This window comes from Electrophorus electricus, chromosome 4 (genome assembly GCF_013358815.1).
Source record: "Electrophorus electricus isolate fEleEle1 chromosome 4, fEleEle1.pri, whole genome shotgun sequence".
Classification (NCBI taxonomy): Eukaryota; Metazoa; Chordata; class Actinopteri; order Gymnotiformes; family Gymnotidae; genus Electrophorus; species Electrophorus electricus.
Genome location: NC_049538.1, coordinates 20,535,811 through 20,558,004, shown reverse-complemented (window position 1 = coordinate 20,558,004; position 22,194 = coordinate 20,535,811). Strand labels below are relative to the sequence as shown.

The following is a 22,194-nucleotide window of genomic DNA, read 5'->3' as shown; positions in this document are numbered from 1 at the left end:
TTTGAAAAGTTCTAATAGTTTTAATAGCATTTAAGTGGTTTCACCTTTGCATAATCTTTATTTCCTCGTGTGTCTTGAGGATTTTCTCATTGTAAACACAGGCACATGGTAACAGTGTAACATGAATTGGTTATAAAGCTCCAGTGTATCTTCTAGTAAGTTTGGTCAAAAAAGATTTGTTAGTGAGATGTCATATTTGAGCACTATTGTTTGGTAGTGTTGGAAAAACATAGTAAATCACATCTTGTGTGTCTCCCTCTCTTTAGCCCCTTACTCTAAACCTTTGGTGACCTGGGAGGCAGCTGCTAACCCCAGGCCGGGGGATCTGGTGGCCCTGACTTGCGTGGCGTATGGAGGATACCCCGAGGCTCAGGTGTTGTGGCAGGATGCCAGCGGCCACAACCTCACGGAGAACGTCACCATCTCGCCAATAGCCAATGAGCAAGGCCTCTTCACCATCAAGAGTGTCCTCACAGTGGTCCTAGAGCCTAACAGCACCTACAGCTGCAGACTGACCAATCCGCTGCTAGGAGATGAGGGCCATGCATATGTCACCATCTCGGGTGAGTGGAAGTGATGCTGGTCAATCAGCAATTATTCTGCAGCTTGATAGGTTAACTGCTGAGCTGCAGTACATGCTGCAAAATGTTCTTGGTGTCATCATCTCTCAAAATAACATCTGTTCCTGCCTTGTATGCATTGACTAATCATTCAGAAGTTAATCAGGATGATCTGAAGTCTATCAAAAGTCAATTAAAATCCTAGCTTGGATAGCTTTTCCCTTTGTATCTCATAGCTGTTCTTTGCCAAGTTAAATGGAAAGAAAATAATGAATTGTCCAATTATGGTCCAATAAGCATAGCCATCAGTTCTCTCCCACTGTTAAATGAGTTGAGTGGATGATTATTTTATAGATTATCTCTATGAAATTAGAATGAGCCTTCATCAGAGATTTTCTGTTTAACAGAGGGAACAGGACTCCAAAAAAGAATGCCTAACCATGGCTGTCTTTAATCTCGAGATTCAGGCGACCGGGGGCAGAGTTGGATGGGGGCATGAAAGTGAGGCTGGAGTCAGTGGGGTCATAAGGTTGAGATCCAGTGGTCTGGCAAATTGTCAGGCTGTCGGGGGCTAGCATGTGGTTGACCCATAGAAAGATGAACACAGACAGACAGGCTTCGCTTAACTCTGATGCTTACTGGTGACTGCACAGAGGTGGAACATCCCTGGTGGGCTTTCCTAAACTCATGTTGACTTTGGTTAATGAAATTATTTCATCAGAACAAGCTAATCAGGCAATTGAATATGTGGCAATTTGTCTTTATGGAGCAATGGTCAAATGCCATCATTTCATTTTATTTTTTTTGCCAGTTTGACAGTTCAGAGTATGGCTTTTAGGTTCTTGCTGGGAAAGGAACTGCAGAATTGCTAGAATCCCCCCCAAATATTTCAAAGAAGTGAAATGTTAACACATTTGTTTCATTATGTCCTTATGCCTTACTATCCAGAATATCCGCAGTATGTAACAGGATGAAAACACAATTTGCATATATTTCCATTTGTTTTGTGACAACACTGAGCTGCCTCAGATGTGAAATGAGCAAGCGCTCCGTTAGAACAGAAACAGCACTGACGCGGCAGCAACTCTTTTCCGAACAAGAATTTAAGCATTCTGCCACTTTGAGACCTAACCGTTTAGGTCCCAGCGCGAAGATGCACGCACAAAACGCGATAAACGTCTTTCTAGTTATCAGCGGTAGCTGGCATGCTCTGGGGTGGACCGTGATCTAAGCGTGTGGTTTCAACAGGCCCCAAGGAAAATGGGCTCTAAACTACATGCCGGAGAAACAGTCCGAATATTCCTCCTTATGCCTTGTTTGATTTGAACTTGCATTTGCCTTTGTTTACAGTGGCTGCTGTATGCTCAATAACTTGGGTAATTAATTTCGACCTAGCTATGTTTGCGCAGCCTTTTTTTTCTTGGAAAATTATTAAACTGCGTGCTCAGGGTATTTCCCAAGTATAGCAGTCGAAATCGAGAGTGGACGTTAAAAAACGCATTGCAGACACGGAGTCGCTAGAACTAACAACTGAAGTCACGTTCATTTACAAAGTCTTTATATTGTCGTGTCCGTTGATGCAGGAAAGAAGAGACAGGAACCAGTGCGTTACCCTGTGGCCTTTTATTAATGCAGAGCTCTGGAGATGTCACTTCACAACGCAGTGCGAGTGAGATCTAAAGCATAACTTTGCAACAGACAGACTTATATTTTTTCTTGCCTTGCACCACTTCTGCTTTTGCGTTTTTCCATCTCAGCCGTCACCTCTGTTTGACCGTCTCGTACACATGTCTTCTTGCGTAATCACACATATGCACGTCTAGGTCATTTGCTTTTATGTCTGGACATACAGTAATTATTTTATTAATTCAATCATTAGTCCTATTTCATTCTGCGCATTATTCTCTATTAGTGTAAGCTTAGCATTCATTTAATTTATGAAACCCCACAATATCAACCTAATTATGGTGACTGTCTTACTTTTCCGATGTTACCAACAATCGTAACCATCCACAGACCGCTGGTCAAGACTGTCATGTAATGCATAGTAACATATTTTATTTTTCTATTCTGGCTGTCTGCCTGCTATGACCGATATTGCGCAAGTTATAATGAAGTTGCAGTTACCTGACAAGCGCGTGCGGCTGCGGTTATAAACGACGTTCGGATTGTAGTCAGCGCGCCGCGAGCAATCGCGTTACTTGAGAACAGCAAACTCTGTTTAACATTCAAAAGGGGAGCGTTCCGGTCGAACGGCCAGAGATGCGGAATGAGAACAAGCAAATGAAAATGTCACACTTCACTCACAGTTCCGATTGAAAAACTACAGTAGAGCAATGTATCCGAAGGAAGATGACACGGGGGCACGTTCAGCTGAACCGTCACGTGGCGCTGTCCAGCTGACATCGAAGTGTTCACCTTCATGTAATGACTGCAAAGGTCGCTTTTACTGAAACTGGAAGAAAAGCTGATCAACAAGAATACACCAGTCATGTTGACACTTGAAATTAGGATTTCCTTAACTAACATTATGTACAGCGTTAGGTAACATTACCAAATCCTAAAGTTCAGCAAGTTCAACATGTTAAAGTAACTAAACCCTGTAATAAGGCCTGCCGGCCAGAGGAGGACGGGCCCCGCTTTGAGTCTTGGTTCCTCTCAAGGTTTCTTCCTCCTGCTCTAAGGAGTTTTTGCTTGCTCACTGGGGGCTTGGACTTGGACATTTTTAAAGCTGCTTTGTGACATCTGTTGTAAAAAGCACTACATAAATAAATTTGATTTGATTTGATAATTACACTTGGTGTCCATTATTAAGATTATTTTAATTACTTATTTTCATTTACATTACCCAGTGCCTTTTAATTCTGAAATTCATGGTTTGCTTATGTTAATTAGTTAAAGTAACCATAATATAGTGCTAGGAAATATTTTACTAAATATTGTTTAAAAAAAAAAGAGTGCTTTACTGTAGTACCTTATACTCTTAACATTTTCAGGTCTGTTGGATACTGCTAGCAAGTGACCTTCTGTTCACACACATTTTTGGAGTTTTGTGTGTGTTTGTGCATTCAGATGCCAAAAGAGAAGACCTAAATGGTGGCATACACACTTACAGTATTGTGTTCACAATTTCAGCTTGCAGTGTGATCACAGATATCTTCCAAATTAGAACCACAGTTCACCCAGCTGTGCTCATCTAAAATGGGTTCAGGACACAAAGAGGTGATGTATGCCTGAAATAGTCAACTGCTTATGCTACAAAACACAAAACAAAAAAGGGAATATTCTACACTTTCGTACCCTAAGTTTTGTCCTTAGTCCAAAAAGCATTCATCAAAAAGAACAATTTTCATATCGCCGTCCCAGTACTCACACTGTACTTTAATGTCTAATGACTTCAAAGTGTGCTTTAATATCACAGATCTAGGATCAGCACAGATTGTAAGCCTAGTCAGTGAGAAGGCTGTAGCAAAGCTCACTCACAACAGCTCCACAGGGCAGGTTCTTCCACGACATTCTAGGCATCAGCTTTCGGGGGATGGTTAAGTAATTGGCTCTCAAGGAGACCGTAGCTATCGACCTCTAGATGTCTGAGGTATGAAGCGCAAACAAGAAAATGAGTGCGGAGGGCTCCGAGTAAACAGGGCGCTCAGGGGTTGGTTGGGGGTGGGGTGATGAGAGAGGCAGAAGGGCACAGGGAGAGAGAAAATAGATGGGGGGTGGGGGGTGGGAGAGAAGGAAATTGAGATGAGAAGGAGAGAGAGTGAATTGACAGTAGGTAATGGCTGCAGCTGTAGTCCCTGTGTGAACTGGGCTGGCTCTTAGTCTGTCCTGTGTGTCTGGCTGCTTCAAAGCCAGCCGTTTCAAGGCTAAATGGGAAGTTTGTTTCTCTCTCTCTGTCTCCCTGCCTATCTGTCTGTCTCTCCTGTCTACATCTTTCTCTTTCTCCGTCTCTCTCTGTCTCAGCACGCACCCCGTCCATAGGTCACTGGCAGGCCCCTGTGTGAGCCAAACGCCTCTCTCTGTACCATTGACTCTGCACAAAAGTGCTGCATCATGTCAGGAGCTCAGAAATATGGCACAAATATTGCATATATTTGCATGAGAATGTTTGTTTTTGCAGTGCTGGGTGTGTCTGTGTGTGAAGTGGTTACAGAAGATGACAACGACCAGGAGTGCCTGTTCATCTTCAACCTAGTTCATCCCTCCATCTTCCACTAAGAACTTTTTTTAGCCACGCTTTCAACACTGGAGGTCAGAGAGAGGGAACGAGAACAACAGAGAGAGAGAAGTTTCAGCTCTGTTTTCGTGCGAGTGCCTCATAGAGCATACAAATCCAGCAAGGTAGTTCTAAGCGCTTGCACTCGTAGACTGCTGGCCAGTCTGTTGGGGGGGGGGGGTTCGTCACACACCTCTCAATTCCTCAGCTTTCAATTTGGATTCATGTCAAAGTAAATAAAATGATAATAGATTCTGATGAGATGCTCTTAGATGGATGAAAGATACTCTTTTCGCTTTGCAGTGATATTAGAAATGCTCTGCATACATAAATACACACACACACATACCTCTATTCATCCAGACTCAGAGCAGCACGCGGTTCACTCCAGCTTGCCCAGGCAGTGGTGTTGGCAATATCGCTTTGTTGTGGTTTTTCCCTTCATTATCTTGCCTTTCAGGCATTCTCCCTTCCCCAATGCCATCGTCTGTCCTACCGCATGTCCCGGCACGTGTGTCCTCCTAAATTACTACCTGACCAAGCTGGCCACAGTTGGCTGGAGAAGAAATGAGAAAAGCCAAAGTGTGTGTGTGTTCTGAGTGTGTTGGGTGGAAGGTGGGACAAATGAAAGAGAGCAGGGAGAAATGGAGAACAACAAAGTTCAAAAACAAAGCACTGTATTAGACGTTGCTCTCTCCCTCTCACCACTTCTTTCCAGGTCTAATTTAAATGTAATTAGCGCATGCAGAGGCAGGAGAAACAGCAGCCTAAATGAGTGGGCTGTCAGCAGAGCTGCTCTCTGCTCTGCTCCCCTGATGGAGCTCTGGATTAATTACTGTCTTAAGCACAAACAGCACACTTCTTCATACGAACACTTGCCCTTCTCTGCCCCATTGCGCGTGACCAGTCCTCTGATAAATATCCCCAAAAGGAAACTCGAGAGACTAAATGCTTTCTGGTAAAAAACAAAACAAAAAAAACCCAAAACCTAATTTGCTGCAGGTGAGTATGGGCTGAAGTTTATCAAATAATCTTCTAAAGGCCTCTGTCTCCCTCTCTCCATCTCTCTCTCCTCTGCCTCTCTCTGCTCCTTCCTTCTTCCCTCTCTCTCCCTCTCACTCTCCCTCCTTTCTCTCTCTGTCTCTCCTCTCCCTCTCTCTGTGGTGTGTGGGGTGTCTCTCCTTCTCACTCTTTCTTTTTCTCTCTGTCTCTCAGGCTGCAGGCCCCTTACATCATCTCATTTATCCAGCTGCAGGTCTTTTGTTTGCAAACACAGTCTGGATACTGATAAGCACTGTATTTCATAAGGCTTAGCTCATCCTGCATCGGACCTCGGCGCCTCTGACAATTGTTTTTTAATTTTTTTTTAATCTGATTAATTTCTAAGTAAACTGATAAAACTCCTCTCTTCGCAATTCATTTGAGAAACAACTGCCATATATTGCTTTGTTTCACATTACTCATAATACCAACTACAAACCTATATTTTTTATTATTATTATTTTTATGGAATTGATGGTGACTCAAGTATTTGGACTTGGTAGTAATACATTATGGGAATGCCTTGATATTAAATGAAAATGTGAATCTTGCCGTCACCGGAAGAGAAAATAAAAGTGGTCTGTGATTTATTTATTTATTTTTATTATTATTATTTTTTGTCTGACTACACTTCAAAGGCACATGCCAAAAGAATCCTTAACTTTCTTTAATTGATGTAGGCAAATGGTTGTCCAAAAGGCTAGCTTGTATGTGTGTGTGCAGGCCTGCGCATACGTGTTTGTGTCACACAATCCCATTAAATCCTGTCAGAGATTGGTTTTGCACAGAATGTCATCTTCCTTGGCTCAGATATTTAAAATCATATTCACCTCAGCACTTTAGCTTAAACACTAAACAGAGAATAGCCTCCTAAAAACGTCTGGGCCATACTTACCAAGAGCACTCTGCCCAATTATTTACATCCCTTTATATTTGGATTTAAGTCTCCAGAAGATATGGACACAAATTAGTGTTGCACAAAGGAAGCTTGCCACCTTTTTAAATTGCTTTTGTTTCTGGCTTTAAAACAGTCTAAATCAATGTCAGCTTATGCACAAAGACCATTGTCTTTTGGTGTAATGTATTTTCAATTAGGCGCTTGGCTGTCCCGGACTCAGCTAGCTCTTTTCTATAGTTTACTCTAGGGTCCAGTAATTGATTGCAAAGTGTGAAAATGAACCCTAGGCATGGCTAGACCATGGGCCCCTTCCAAAGAGAGAGACCCACGCACTTTTAGGAGCCATTCAGTTATTCCACCAATAACTTAAATTCAAAACCAAGGCCAATGCAGAGTGCTTACATGAAATCCCATGACCCACTTGTTTCACCATCAACTAATTTTGACGGTTTCTATTTAGATGCAGTCATGGAGTTCTTTAGCTTTGAAAAGTTGCCCCATCCCCCGCCCCGCCGCACAGTGTCATACTAATTTGTCCTGTGCTTTAGCTGGCCTCCATGCCTGTCTGCACATCCCCGTGCTCCTCATCCAGTGTGGTTTGACGTAAATGTGCTCTGTTGTATGGCCCAGCTCACAGTCCTCAGTGTTAAGAAGTCAGAGAAATCCAGATCCGTCCTTCAGCCTCATCAGTCTAACATTAAAAATGCAGGCCATTGTCCTTTTACTCATAGGTCTCGTATTCTCAAGTAAATCTCAACAAACATGACAGATGGTCCTTGCTGAAAAGCCGGATGTCAATCTCTCGCTCCATCCGGTCTCACTGTCCTGTCTCGCTCGCACATGCGTCAGCCTGCTTCTTGGCTGGCTGAATGGGCCCAAGGAACATAAGCTCCCTCCTCCTCTGTTTAAACGTCAGCAGTAGGCTTTGCTCCATGCTGTTTGTGTGTGGAGTCTCTAAACAGGGACGAGGGGAGGGAGGGGCTGTGTTGGTGGTGGGGGAGTGTTGGCGATAAGAGCAGCCTGCCGTCGGCGACGCTCGGTGCACAGCGCATCAGTCCTCTGACCCTCCCTTAAATGGTCTCTCATAGGCATAATGCGCCTGTCTGGGGACAAGGGGAAAAGCTCTCACACCAGTCACACGCCAGAGGGTTAACATGCAGCAGCACTGATAACTCTTAATTCACACTGAAATCACTTGCATGTCAATGCAACCCCTACAATTTGCATATGAGTGCTATATTTGTTTGTTTGTTTATTTATTAATTCCCATTGCTAGAGATGGCCAGACAACCATGGTAACAAATTACACAATGAACTATGCACCTTGTTCGGCCAGCAGCATTGGCAGTAGCTATAAGATCGTGGCCTGCGATTTTACTCCTGTGATGAGCAGCAGACTCGGGGCTGACCCAAGCCTGCTAGTCAGTGGCCAGCCCATAACGCAGTCACGCAGGTCCCTGCCTGCTTCTGGCTCCATGTCGGAAAAATTGGTTCCGGGCAGAAGGAGGTCTATTGCGTCACTCTCACTGTGTCAGTGGGAAGCAAACAGAAAGGCAGGCTTGTCTGAGATATGTTGAATTGCTGAGGGTGTTTTGGAGCATTCTGCACTCACATATGCTTCTGCAGAGAGAGAGAGAGAGAGATTGGGGGAAGTAAAAGAGTGAGGGAGAAAGAGTTTAGTCAGTTTTTTAAAAAGTGGGCCACTGAACACATCATCAACCCTGCCCAGCAGCTCCACCATCGATTTATTGCAAGATCACAAACTGGTGCATGTGATTCCAGCATGGATCGACATCACAAACTGGTGTGTGTGAATCTAGTATGGATCAACATCAAGTATGGATCAAGTATAGTTCACACACTGGGGCATATTTAGTATGGCCCCCAAATTACTGAGACTTATCCTTTTAGTTTCTTCCAAGCCATATTGATCCAATACCTCTAATAATAGACTTCTAAAAAAAACACCAAGCCACAAATGTCCTTGGGGTCAAACTCTGCACACCCTTTTTCTTCCCCAGCCATAAAACTGGGATGGAAGCTTTCAGTTGGACTTTATATAAGACATCATGAAGCAGCTTTCTCTATATCTGTGGCCCTTATAGAACTGAGACTAGTAAAAAAAAAAAAAAAAAGGTTTTTCTCCAGAGGATATAGTCATTGTGTAAATGAATCTGTCTGAGGTCTTCACGATGTGCTTGAGGGGGGAATCGGATGAAGTACACTTGCCTGGTGCCAGGTATGAGTTCACTTCCTGGCCGTGAGTTGAAGCAGCATTAAGAGCCGGGGGCACGACCTGTGCGGCCATAAGATGTAATTGATGGCTGGGTGAGCAGCGGTGGTATCTGTGAAGAGAGAGTGGCCCAGTTAGACGTGGAAGCGGAGCTGACTCTCCCTCCCCCCTTCACCCACTGGGCTGCTGCCTTCAGGAAACTCCTCATTTATGTCCAAGAACTGAGCTCAAATGTCCAAACCCATCAACAGGAGCATCCTTGAAGAAAAAAAAAATCAAGTGGCTTTGTTATTTTGATGCTCTGACTGTCTTCCTCATGCATTGTCTGTCAGTGGTGTGTTCTCTCACTCTCTCTTACACACATGCATGAACACAATTGCACATCCTGCTTCCCAATCTCATTTGCATTTTTACATTTTTCAACTCAAGGTTTCTGAAAGTCTAATTATTTATTTAGCAGTTTGTTCATTTATTTATTTCTCTTGAACCAAAACTGTGCTGTCTCTAACTTCTCTAACACCTCAGCTCCAACTAAAATACCTGAATATACTGCTGTCCAGAAAATGGTAATAACAGAGAGAGAGAGAATCATGTCTTTTTTAGAAACTCTGCTGTTACATAATCTGCTGCAGTGGATGAGCCACTGTCACTTGCTCTTTGAACTGAAGATTTGTGAAAAAAGGATGCGAATTAAATGCGGTCTTACTTTTTGAGCATGTGGTTGAGGTCTGGTGAGGAATATCATGGCTCTCCAAGACAACTGATGCAATGCCAGTGCATTTGTTAAAGTAAGAGAAATAACGAATGAATAAATCGGGCAAGCCAAATCAGATGTATTTATATATATATTTACAATTTTTCAAAAATATTGTGTAGGTTATATACACTCACCACCCACTTTATCAGAAATGCATCCTAGCATTCTTTCATCTACATGCACTGGCCATTTGTATTTATTTTTTATTGTAGTGGGTGGTTTTTTTTTTTGTTTTTTTTAACCTCCTCCATCACTGGTCAGTTTCTGACCACTGGACATCTGTTGACTGGATATTATTAGACCATTCCCAATGCAGCAGTGACACTCACATGGTGCTAGCAGGGTATTTGGATGGTATGCGTGCGCCTGGCACTTAGCTGGAGTTTGTACACGTGTTTGTTTCACTGCTGAGTGTACACCTGTTGAGGCCTGCGTCTATATGCATACCTAATAAAGTGTCTGGTCAGTTTGGGCACAGCATAGATGCTACTAACATACTGGCCACTGAACATGTAGGTTTATTGCTTGGTTGCAAACCCTTGCAGATTCTTTGCAGTCACTGGCTGGCTTAGCCCTGTGGGCTAAAGATGTTACCAAATGTTGGGTATCTTCACTGGTCACTCTGTGCCAGGATAGTGCCATGTTTAACTCTGGCCTTGTTTCAGGGGCTTCTGTTAAATGTGTGTATTTTTAATAGTGTTCAGTGGTTAAGAGTTTGGCTGAATCTGAGCGGTAAGAAGCTTGCTGTGTGCTACTAAATAAATCCAGACACTGCTACTGCTGTCAGCATTCACGTCATCAGATCCTTGAGCTTCTCCCCACTGGCTAAACTCTTGGAGGCCAATTCTTATGCCTGCTCCTCATGTTTTGGTGTATTTGACACATCCGTGCCTATATTTTGGACAGCATTCTGCATATGTCCAGCAATTTTTCTTCATGATTGAAAGTGTTCATTGAAAGTGTTTGTCTGTTCATTCATCTTCTGACATCCTCTGCTATGGTGTGCCATGTTTTGTTCTAAGTGATTTCTTGTCTTTCAATCTTCAAGAAGCCCTGCTATGCTGGCATTGACACTTCCTCTACCCTCATGTCGAGAAACAATAAGACCAGACTGCACAGAAAAGTGCCACGTCTAGAGTCGACTGCATATATATATATATATATATATATATATATATATATATACACAAACAAAGAAATATTCAAAACCATACACATACAATTATAGCAATTTTATTTTTGGTCTCTGTGTGTGTGTGTGTGTGTGTGTGTGTGTGTGTGTGTGTGTGTGTGTGCAGGTAGATTCAATAATTTCTGTAATGTCCTGGAATCACCTTAAGGTTATTACATGAACAATTGAACAAACCATTATACTTTTACTTATGGACTCTTCACAACTAGCAAGTGAAGTTTCGCTTGCAATGAGGAAAAAAAACAAAACAACTTGCTTTACTCGCACTCTGACCATTTGAGCATGAGCATGGGACCAGCCAAGGCTTTCACATTTTTCAATTCAGAAACAACGTGGGTGACCCGTTCTGGTTAATGACCCAGAGGTTTGAGCTGGCGGGGGCGCTGCTGTCTGCGTGCTGCTTTGGGAACTCATGAAGAGAGCTTTTAAGCTGCATCTTGGGGGCAGACCCCATCAGCCCAGCTCCACCCCCTGACAGGCGAGCATGTGAATGAGCTGTGCTCTTCACCTGCTTAATTAAGGCTTCCCAATGTTCTTGGATGGCTAATAGAGGCATAATGAATAGCTTAGCCTACTTTTCGGGTTGTTAAGGTTGTTCTAAGTGATCATGAGCAGTTTAATTAGACACCTTTGCAGCTTTATTGTGCGCTGACGGCAGTGAGTAGGTTCAGTCAAAGAGGGCTAATTTTCGGACTTCACTGAGTTAATAACGGGTTTGTGTGGGGGGTGTCATTTATGTTCTACCATGAGTTATAAGCTGAATACTGCTTCTTTTGTAGACCTCATACGGAGGATTCTTATGACGATTATATAATATTAAACTTTAATATTGGGTAAGGATGAAGGTTAAACCTAGCAAATCTAGATGTTTGTCAATTGTTAAAAGAAAGCTTATGTGGGAATTTTTTTGATGGAAGGAGAACTGATTCCTTCTGTACTGGAGAAATCACTGTTTCTAAGACTTTAGGTAGATGGCATAGGTGTAGCACTAAATGATAAAAGCAAATTGTGTGGCTAAAAACAGAATTGTGAAGGCTATTAATAGCATTGAGAAATCATGTTTACTAGGTAAATTTTGGTGTCTCCAGTTTGGCTTCTTGTCTTGTATCAGATGGCCACTGACGCTTTATGAGGTCCCAATTTCAGAAGTAGAGAGGCTGGAGAGGATTATAACAAATGCTATAGGGAAGGCGCCAGGGTTGCAGCATTGTTTAGGTAGTGTGCCATGGTATGGAAGAGGGATGTTGGAGCTATCACTGACAAGTTTAATTCAGAAATTTAAATGTGCCAAGGTGAATTGCTAAATGATTTTTTTAGGGTCTGAGGATGTGGTAATAAAATCAGCTGCACCAGTCACTAAATTGGGTAAGAAGTGGAATGTGCCATTCGCAATGCAATTAGCCAACATCTCGTTAAAACTAAGGGATGTCATTGGCCAGGTGAAATGTGGAAAAGCAGGTTTTGGGACTGGCGATTTGACCTGACCCAAAGCCTGATCCATGAATGAAAAGGCAAATTTGACTAGTTTTATTCACGAACAGGAAGAGCACAGAGCACCAAATGGCAGCATCACAACGAAAACAAGGACACTGTCTGCGTTTGGAAAATCTAGAGAAGCAAAAAAATCACCTGACAACAGTTGTGGGCAATGGATGTGAGTCGCAGTAAGTTTTTGCTGGGAGCAACATCCGATAACCTTCAACTACACAAAACCTTTGTTGGTGAGTAGACCCTAGTTGTAAATTATGTGTGGGGTTGGCATGCTGAAGCATATTTTATCAGGTTAGTAAGGTTAGCTGTAAGGTTAGTTTGTTGCAGGGATGATACAAATGGAGACAAAATAAAGTGCTTAGTGTATTAGCATGTTTATTCAATAGTAAGCGCCTAGAGGTTAATGCGTTGCAGGGTGGTGATGGTAATAAAGTGGTTAGGTTTGTGTGTGAGGTGCAATGTATTGGAGAGGGAGTGCAGACTATGAATATAGGTAGATAGGGTGTAGCATGTCATTGGAAATTGCTAGTGGCTGTAGTTAAAGAACCACAGGTCCCGCAGTGCATTGTGCCAACTATACTGAGGCCAGACATGCTGTTGTATCTGAACGTAAATGGATAGTTTATTTTATAGAGTTAACGATTTGGGAATGCAGTGGATGAAGCTTTTGAGAGGAAAAAGCTGAAATATGCAGATTTGGTGGCTGATGTGAGTGAACGCGGGTGGCAGGCACATGTAAGACCCGTAGAGATGGGTGTTGGAGGATTTGTAGCAAAGTCTGCCACACCCTTGCTTGTCCAGTTCAGCTTTAGAGGCCATAACTGATGACTCTTTCACAGCTACACTTAGGTTATCAGTAGCTGAAAGGGCTAGTCAGTGGCTGTGGATAAGGAGAGCACAGACTATTTGGAGAAATGTTTTAGGAACATGGAGGACTGGGTTGGTGAGTGAAGTGTTGTATTGTCATTGTATAATGTGGTACTTCCAGCTGCAACCGGTGGCACTGAGCATGCGTTAACAGTGCCAGTGGCCTTAGTCACCGAGGAGGCCAGTATGGATCTGCTGTGTTGGGGGGGAAAGCGTATGTATCTGTGGGGCTGAGTACGGCCTTGTTCACCAGGGAGGCCAGTTTGGGGTTAAGTTTAAAGAGTTGTGATTTGGATTAAAAGTGAGATCGGAGGGGGGTGTGGCTGGGACAGCAGACGTCACTGTTGGCCATTCTGGAGGTGTTGTGGGTTTAATTCAGTAAAACACGAAGGGAGGTGAATAGCTGATAACACGTGAGTAGAGCTTGAGACAATGTTGAGTGCTGGTATGAAGAAAGTGGGCTGGGACCTATATGAAGCTCTTATTCTATGTATAATTACAATTTACTTGCGCGCACACACACACACACACACACACACACACACACACAAGATGGCGAAAAGTAAATGAACACCATATAAGTATATAGCACATAAATATAACCTTGATGGACATCTAGTTCCAAAACCATTGGTGTTAGTATGGCCCATGCTTCAGGGAAGGCTTGCACAAGGTTTTGTAGCCTTTTGGGAATTTGTGCACATTTGGTCTAAACAGCAGTTCGATGTGGGGCATTGATGTTGGACAAGAAGGCTCATCTCACAGCTGATGCTCCCATTCATCCTAAAGTTGTTTTGTGTAGTTGAAGTCAGCATTCTGTGCAGGCCACTGGAGTTCATCCATACAAAATGTGTCAAACCATGTTTACAGCCATTCTGGAACAAGAAAGGGCCTTTCCCAAACTGTTGTCACATTATCATTACCCTTCACTGGAGCTAAACGATGTAGGCCAAACAACAACAACAACAAAAAGCCCTAGACTATTATCCTTCCTCCACCAACCTGTTGGCACTGTGCATTTTGGTAGATAGCATTTTCTTGGCATCCACCAAACCCAGATTCATCCATCAGACTGCCAGGTAGTGATGTGTGCTTTATCAATCCAGAGAAAACTTTTTCACTGCTCCAGAGTCTAGTGGTGATGTGCTTTATGCCACTCTAGCCAACGCTTGGCATTGGGCATACTGATCTTAGGCTTGTGTGCAGTTGCTCAGCGATCCCATTTCATGAAGCTCTCAACACACAGTCCGTGTGCTGATGTTGCTTCCCGAGGCAGTTTGGAAATCTATTGAGTAATGCAACATAGGACAGGTGACTAGGTTTTTACATTCTCTCTCATGCCAGTGTTTTATTTTTATATATATAGACACACACAAATGTTATGTTACTTTATAATAACATAATAAATGTGTCTTCTGTCTTTCTATTTGATCTATTTCTAAGTCATCAGGCAGGACACTAGGAAAAACACTGAGAAGTGAATACACACATGTTCAGTCCCCTCATAGCTGAGACAGCTTAGGTCTGAGTGATTGCCTCCTGCAGTTCTCTCACCCTTGCAGAACAGGCCTTTTGTTTAAAGCTAATTAAAATTTTAAAGAACATGACGTCTTAGGCTGATTATAGCAACCAAAGTTCCTATCGCCCATTACCTCCTACTGGGAGAAAGAGAAAGTGAGAGAGAGACAAACAGAGAGAACGAGCAAGCACAAATAGAGTAGCAAGAGGAAAAATCAATAGTCCAGTCCAGCGGTGATGGAGCTGGTGTCAGTCAGGGCCTGGCCATCGGATCATCCCCCTGACTGGAGCTCGATTAACGCTTCCCCTAGCAGGCTGCAGCTGGCCAGGAGCGGTCGGGTCCTCGACTCCCCTGACTCCTAGCTGCCCTACATTTCTCCTGTTCCGGCACACTCTCCTAATGAGTACACCCCCATGCTCTTCCACTGAGCAATGGGCATTTCATATTTAAAATATATAATATATAAAATTTAAAAAAAGTAAAAAATGAGAGATGTAGATTTACAGGGAAAAAGCATCTAGAAAGGAACTGTACATCTGCACAATTGTCAACAAACCTTCTATAAAGCATTGTTTTATTTTTTAGGTTTTTTATACATAAAAAAAATCCAGAGGCCATAATTAGGGTAAATTATGTCCATGTCCTATTACAGGGCTTGGATTTTATGCTGGTTCATCAGGTGAAGTGGAGATTTTATTGTCCTGTTGGTATATTTTGTTAGCAAATGTGGTGCTGCTCAGCTAAACATATCAGACATTTTTCTGGATGGCTTAAAATGCGTTTTATTGATCCGGGCGGGAAGGGCAAAGCATGAAGAGTGTATTTACATGGCTGTGTTCTTTCTGTTGAGAGCACTACCATTAGATCAGCCTCCAGGCCCAGTGTAGCAGCAGCTGTGTAAACACTATGACTAGAATGCTCATTTTTGAAGAGTGCCATACTAATGTGTCTCATCAGAGCGAGACTCATTTAGGGGTTTTCATTGCTAGGGAGACTGTTCTTTTGTCATTGCCAGGGAGACGCCAACTTGGCTCAGCAAATCAAACACGAGTGTTACACCGAGTTTAGCCAATCGCAGCTCGGCTCACTGTTTCAGCTCGTGCCAATCAGAGAAGCTCCTAGAGATTGTAATTGTTTCTAAACAGTGACAGGGAGTGAACTTCACTTACTGCTGTGGTGGGCTCGGCGTGCAGTGTCTTGGTTTGGGTTTTGTTAGCGTGCTTGTTGTGTCTATGGTCACATTCAGTTGCAGAAACCTTTGTGTCACAAAAAGGCCTGGTAAAATGTTAACAGTCCGTATTTGTAGTTGTGGGCCTGACACCTAAGATGGAAAGATTAAATGACACTTCATGGTAGAATCAGAATGAGAATGGGAGCCCACAACTCCGCCAACATTAAATGCCGACGCGGTTCAAACGGAGCCAACCGGGGCTAGCCGTGATGCTAGCTGATTGATGATTTCGCACAACGTGCGGCACCCAATATTTCAGGGATTTTTCTGTCATAAGCCTGTAATTTATTACAGCAAAATGTGCAGTTGTCAACAAAGTCTGCCGGCTTGCGGAGAGCCGCTGGGGGTCGTTCCGAAGGAGTCCAAGTGTGCAGTTGCCTGTGGAAACGGGGCAGCTTTCTTCCTTAAACATCGCCATTTGACATCAGGATAAGCGGAATGATGTCGTTTTAAGAGAAGTGGTTTTTTGGTGTTTTTGTTTTTTGAGCAGGCAGAAAGCGAAGCATGCGCTCCTCTTCTGAATGCCAAATAGCCGGCCCTCTGCTTTCCCGCCTCTAACGAAACTCCCCAAAACAGCAGGCGACTGCTGCACAAAGATGCTGATGAGACAAAAGACAGCCCCAATTCCACAGTGTGCCAAGCTTCTCAGCTCCCATTGCGTTGCAGGTCTTCTTAAACACACACACACATGCATGCTGAGGGACAGGTAGCCTTACCAAGCCCCGATGCTCTGTCAAGAAAAAAAAAGAAAAAGAAATTGAAAACCGTCACCTTTATTGAAATTAATGCCATGCGTCGAAGGCAAATCCAAAGTCATTTATTCAAACCAAATCCCTCTAAAGGAGAGAAATCAAATCTTAGCCCTTCTTGTGTCTTCCTGTTTGGCTAATCTCTGTCCTCTGACATTTCTGGCTCGCCGTCTCTGATTGCATTTATTGTTATTGCTAATCAGAATTCTTGCAGGCTCCTTGGCGAGTTTGGTGGAGGAGCAGAAAATAAAGAGATGGATAAATAAATAATAGCAAATAGCCTCAGAAATGTCAGTGTGCACCAGCAGGAGATGACTGCTGCATTTTCTTGATCATTTTAGGCAGTGTACTGTATATGTTATTGTTTTGGGTCTGTCTGCTCATGGCATTAAAAGCTATAGCAATAGCAGTTAAGAAATTGCAGTGAACTGGAGCTGTCTTGTTTCTTCCTGTGTGGTATACTTAGTTGCATTTATCACTCGACACTGTAAAACTGTATTTCAGTGGATAAACAGTTGGCCTTTACAATGCAGAACACAATTCTTGTTCACACAGACGTCCCTCTTTGTCTGTGACATCTCAGCGTCTCAGCTGCTCCCTGTGCCGGTTCTTTGGCTTCTTCCTCTCCTCATTCCTGGTGCCCTAGAGTCTCAGCTTGGCATTTAGCCTGCAGGAAGCCGTTTCTGAACTGCCGCTTGCTTTCCTTTTCCCCTTCCTCATTTTTGCCTGGGGGCTCATCCCTCACTCCTTTCTCACTCCCTGCCTGTCCATGTCCTTGTGCTGCTGTGTGGAGGTGACACTCTCTCTCTCTCTCTCTCTCTCTCTCATTCACACACCACACACACACACACTTCTCACTCTCCCTTTTTTCTTTTTGTCACAGATAAGGGAGGTGGTTTCTTTGATCCTTGATCCAGGTGTTTGTCAGAGGGGTGAGATGGAGGTGGTGGGTAAGAAGAAGCCAGAGAGCTCGTTATTCCCACACACAAAAGGAGACATGGTGGGGTAGGGTGGGGTGGGATGCAAAACAGGTGCTACTGTGACCCATGCAAGCCCCGGCAGTGTTGTTTAAACCATCGCCAGTGCTTCTAATAACTACTCATCACATGTGCCTTAACATCCATTTAACTTGGTAGTGCTATATTTAGAATGTAGATGTCATACTGGTAATATTAGCAGTTCAAGCCATTGTACATTCCTACTTAGCCCATCCCTGTGATGCACTGTGGTGGTAAAAAAAAAAAAAGAAGCAGCAAAACAGAGGACTCAAAGGAGGCGCTATGTCCCAAGCTAGAGGAGACGAAGATGGAGAGAACAAGCTGGAGATGAGTAGGGACCGTAGAAAGGAGCGAAGGTGGATGATGGGTAAATAGAGCCATTAGGGACAAATCTATTGCAGTGGGAAACAAAATCACATCATCAAACAGCCAAAAGAGAGAAATATGATCCTGCAGGCCTCAGGGATTCCAGCGCAGAAACGATAACCCTCCCCAGTATTTGTCTTTATCAGTCTGTCCTCACTCAGTGGAGGAGACGGCATGAGAGATAGAGGGCTGAAGCAGAAGAGGAGAGAGGAGGGAGAGGAGAGATGGAGAGGCAGAGGGAGGGACAGGAGGAGGAGGCTGCAGGGCTCCGCATGGCTATTCTAACACCACATCCATTTATTCCATTATCTCTCTCATACCCCCTCCTTTGTCTTTCTCTCTCTCTTTCCCCCACCATCTCTCATTCTCTCTCTCTCTTCCCCTCCTTTCCTGTGTTGTGTTCTCGTTCTGCACGACCACGTTCACACGCGTCAACGTTCCCTTATCTCAGGTGGTCCAGAGCGCTCGGAAGATTCATTCATTTTTATTTGTGTTTATTTTATTGACTTGTTTATTTAGATATATCTTTTCCATTCCTTCACGGCTTTGCTCGCCCGTGTTGTCCTGTGTTTGCATCCAGGAAAAGCACCTAGCTCTCCTTGACAAGATACTGTGGGCTTGTATGACTTCCCGTTCCCTGATATTTACACAGCTAGTCCTCAAGGACATTAATATAGAAGTAGGTGTCATATTGATTTCTCGCATACGCAATTACTGCTTTGGCCACTGAACTGCAGTAAAAGCACATACCCTTTAATTATTACTGAGTTATTTTGACTCCATAGGCCACACAGCTATTTTATTTTTTTAGTACTCATTATCTTTTCACAGCCTCCCACCCTGTACTCTCGACCTTCTTATGGTTTGGGAGAAAAAAAAGCCATTAAAGATGGGTTACACCACAAACTTATAGATCTTCCACGTCCACCAGGACTTTAGGGGTGAAGTCTCAGCATGCCGAGTAAGCCTAATGCTAAAGTGTGGACAGTTTGCATGTGGACAAAAGGGAGATGGAGGTGGAGAAAATATAAGAGGTTGAGGAAAAAAAAGCTGCAGGATGACTTTGAGTTACCCTACACACACACACACACACACACACACACACACACACACACACATACTACCTCGTAACTGTAGATGAATAGACTTTGAGGCTGAAAGGTACAGGTTTTTCCATTACGGATCCATCGGTCTGTCCTGTGTGATGCAAGATGCATCTAGATTGAGGGAAACGCGTTCTAAAATCGCTTGTACGCCACGCAACAGCTGGACAGCCTGCAATGATCCTCCAAGCTGGACTCAAGGCTTCACTCATGGCATCGCTGGCCTCTAAAATCTCTGTCTCATTGACCAGTGCCCTTGGTCAGAGTTTTTTCTGTCCCAGTGCCGTTGGTCAGAGTTTTTTCTTCTCTCTCTTCAGCTATTGCGTCCTAGTCCAGAAAAGCATGACCTAATAAGAATAATATTTTTTGGCAGGTGTTTTAAGCTCAGTTATCTCCCCATTCTTCTGGCATTGGCCCAGAGTTCTCCCTCTTTTGCAAGTTAAAAAAAAAAAAGTGTTATATATATATATATATATATATATATATATATATATATAGAGAGAGAGAGAGAGAGAGAGAGAGAGAGAGAGATGTTTTGTAGTCAGTATACAGTATGTGTTGTGATTTTGTTAAGGCCATTTATGGGTGCTTCTATTTTTTCTGTACTTCCTTTCTCCCTCTATCCATACACGCGCACGCACTATGGTGCACTGGTACACCCGCTCCCACACAAATGCAGACAGCAACACCCGGTGGAAATCTGCAGTAGTCCACAGTAACTTCCTCTGTCGGCACAAGCCTGTTTGTTTTGGCCTGCTTCTTCTCCCCCGGCCATGTCCTGTCCATTAGGTCACTGCTTTGTTTTATCCAGCGTCCAGTCCTGCCCCCCATGCCAGTAAGCTGCCCGCTCTCTGAGGCTCTGGCCTGGGCCTCCCCCTCCTCCCTCCCTGCAAAGACGTGACTGAGGAGCTGAGCTGAGGTGAGGATCCCATGTTAGGGGAGCGGAAATGTCACATGGCCCCCAGGGAAAGGGCACACGGCCAGCGAACTCCGGCACACAACACGCGCAGGAGTGATGCTCCAGCAGTACGGCTGAGGTGCCTTCTGGGAATCTTTTAGAGCCTCTTAACTGCCTTCTCAGTGTTGTCAGCCAGTCACCCGCACGATGCGGTGCTTCACATCGGACCTTTAGGAGAGTCTTAAAACGATATTAAAGCAGGATGAATACAAGCCGTCATGAATGGCTGCTAATGCAGCTACTTCTTGTGCCCATGAGAGTAATGTGATGAAGGTGAAGATGATGATGGCCATAAAAGTGAATATCCCATAATACTGATGTCTCCATCTTTCTGTCTGTGTGTGCGTGTGTGTGTGTCTGTGTGTGTGTGTGCGTGTGTGTGCGCGTGCGTGCATATGTACGCAGCCCAGGGCATGGTTTTTCCTCCCCTGGCTCTCTGGGTGACGGTGGGGCTGGCCGTATGTTTGCTAGGCCTCCTTGTCGCCCTGGCTGCTGTGTGCCACAGGAAGATCAAAGAGAGCTGTGAGGAGATGCGAGCAGGTAAGGGCATGCGCCATAGCACGGGGGGGGGGGGGGCATACTTAAAATGCCTCCCCCACCACACCACACTCCACCCCCTCTCCCTAGAGGACATATTACATAACAAGGTATGAGTCAGCTCATGAGAAACTAAGGGCCATACCCAGCAGGTGTATGTAGAAGACCTTGCCCTGGTTTACCTTCCTGTACCCTGTGGCCATCTAGAGGCTACTCACCTGAGGAACTGCAGTGTTCAAAGGCTTTTGTTTTTCCACACACTGATGTACATACACATTCTTGCTGCTGTTGTCCTGAAGATGTTTTGTAGAACCTGGTTGTTTGGTAGAGTTTAGAGGGAAGAATAGCTGAAACATGCTAGGTATCAAGTACGACACTACATACCTATGTTTGGGTTTTTATAATAGATCAGAATTGTAGTGCCGTTCTGTTTTAAAAATGGATTCAACTCATTTTTTTTTTCACAGTAGCTTTTCATCCTGTAAGCCATAACATTCTCATTTCTAGACTGTTGTCTATTTTTATTACTGACTTAGCTCTAAAAATGTTTCGCTTATATCTTACTAACAAACAACAGTTCATATAGAGATCTTTTCTTGGACCTCTTCTTCTCATTTTATATATTTCTCCAGTAGGCCACATCATTCATAATCTTGGCTGTAAATGCCACTAATGGGGTGACAACTTTCAGATTTTTATTAGTACTGCTTTCCCCACAGTTTTTGCCCATGCATTGAGTTCATGTATTGCATATCTAAAATTCTGGTTGCATAATACTACTGGAAACTTAATGCTGAATTGATCTCCCTGCTAAATTGATCAACTGCCTTCAGTACATCCAAAACTCAGCAGCTAGAATACTTATATCTACCAACTGTTCTGCACACATCAAACCTGTCTTTCAGCAGCTACACTGGCTAGCTGTTATCTGCAGGATTAAGTATAAAATCCTTCTTCTAACATTCAAAGCTCTTTATGGTCTTGCTCCTACTCCTACTATAATCATGGGTGGCAGATTCTTCCAGCTGCTACTCCAAACCATTGGGATTCTCTGCCATAATCTCTTTGTAACTGTGCTACTCTGTCTTCCTTTAAAATCTAGCTAAAAACTATAATTTTTATTTCTCATTATTCTTCTTAGTTTTTTCCCCTCCTAAATGTAAAGCATCATTGGCTACTACATCTGGCTGCCTAGTCAGTTTTGGATCAAGGCCTTGGTCAGACAGGTAACCAAGGACCTAATGGTCATGTAATCTTAAAACTTTAATAAATTGTCAGTCATAATTGATGAGATTAATTGGGGCACCACCCTCATTAACAGGGAAAATTAATTCATTTTTAATAATTCATTAATAATTCATCATTAGTTTGATAATGTGATTATTTCTCGTTTACCAAAAGATTTGAGTAACACTCTTGAATCACAATCATAACTATGGGTAGGTTTATAGAATAATCAAAGATATGATAACATG

At 43.5% G+C, this 22,194-nt stretch overlaps 1 protein-coding gene and 1 long non-coding RNA gene across 4 annotated transcripts in view; one reads left to right on the top strand and one right to left on the bottom strand.

Moving 5' to 3' along the window:
* The window catches only part of cd276 (CD276 molecule), a 60,136-nt gene that overhangs the window by 14,384 nt on the left and 23,558 nt on the right, over positions 1 to 22,194 (top strand). For all 3 annotated transcript variants that reach the window (XM_035525230.1, XM_035525229.1, XM_035525231.1), the window contains 2 exons: positions 267 to 563; positions 20,588 to 20,722. In XM_035525230.1, the coding sequence (XP_035381123.1) occupies positions 267 to 563; positions 20,588 to 20,722 (432 nt within the window). The remainder of the gene's footprint in view (positions 1 to 266; positions 564 to 20,587; positions 20,723 to 22,194) is intronic.
* Positions 2,226 to 4,101, bottom strand: LOC113576078. Its single transcript, XR_003410466.2, has 3 exons — positions 4,044 to 4,101; positions 3,674 to 3,756; positions 2,226 to 3,027 (listed from the first exon to the last, which is right to left on the bottom strand). It is a non-coding gene; the product is annotated as an uncharacterized LOC113576078 (long non-coding RNA).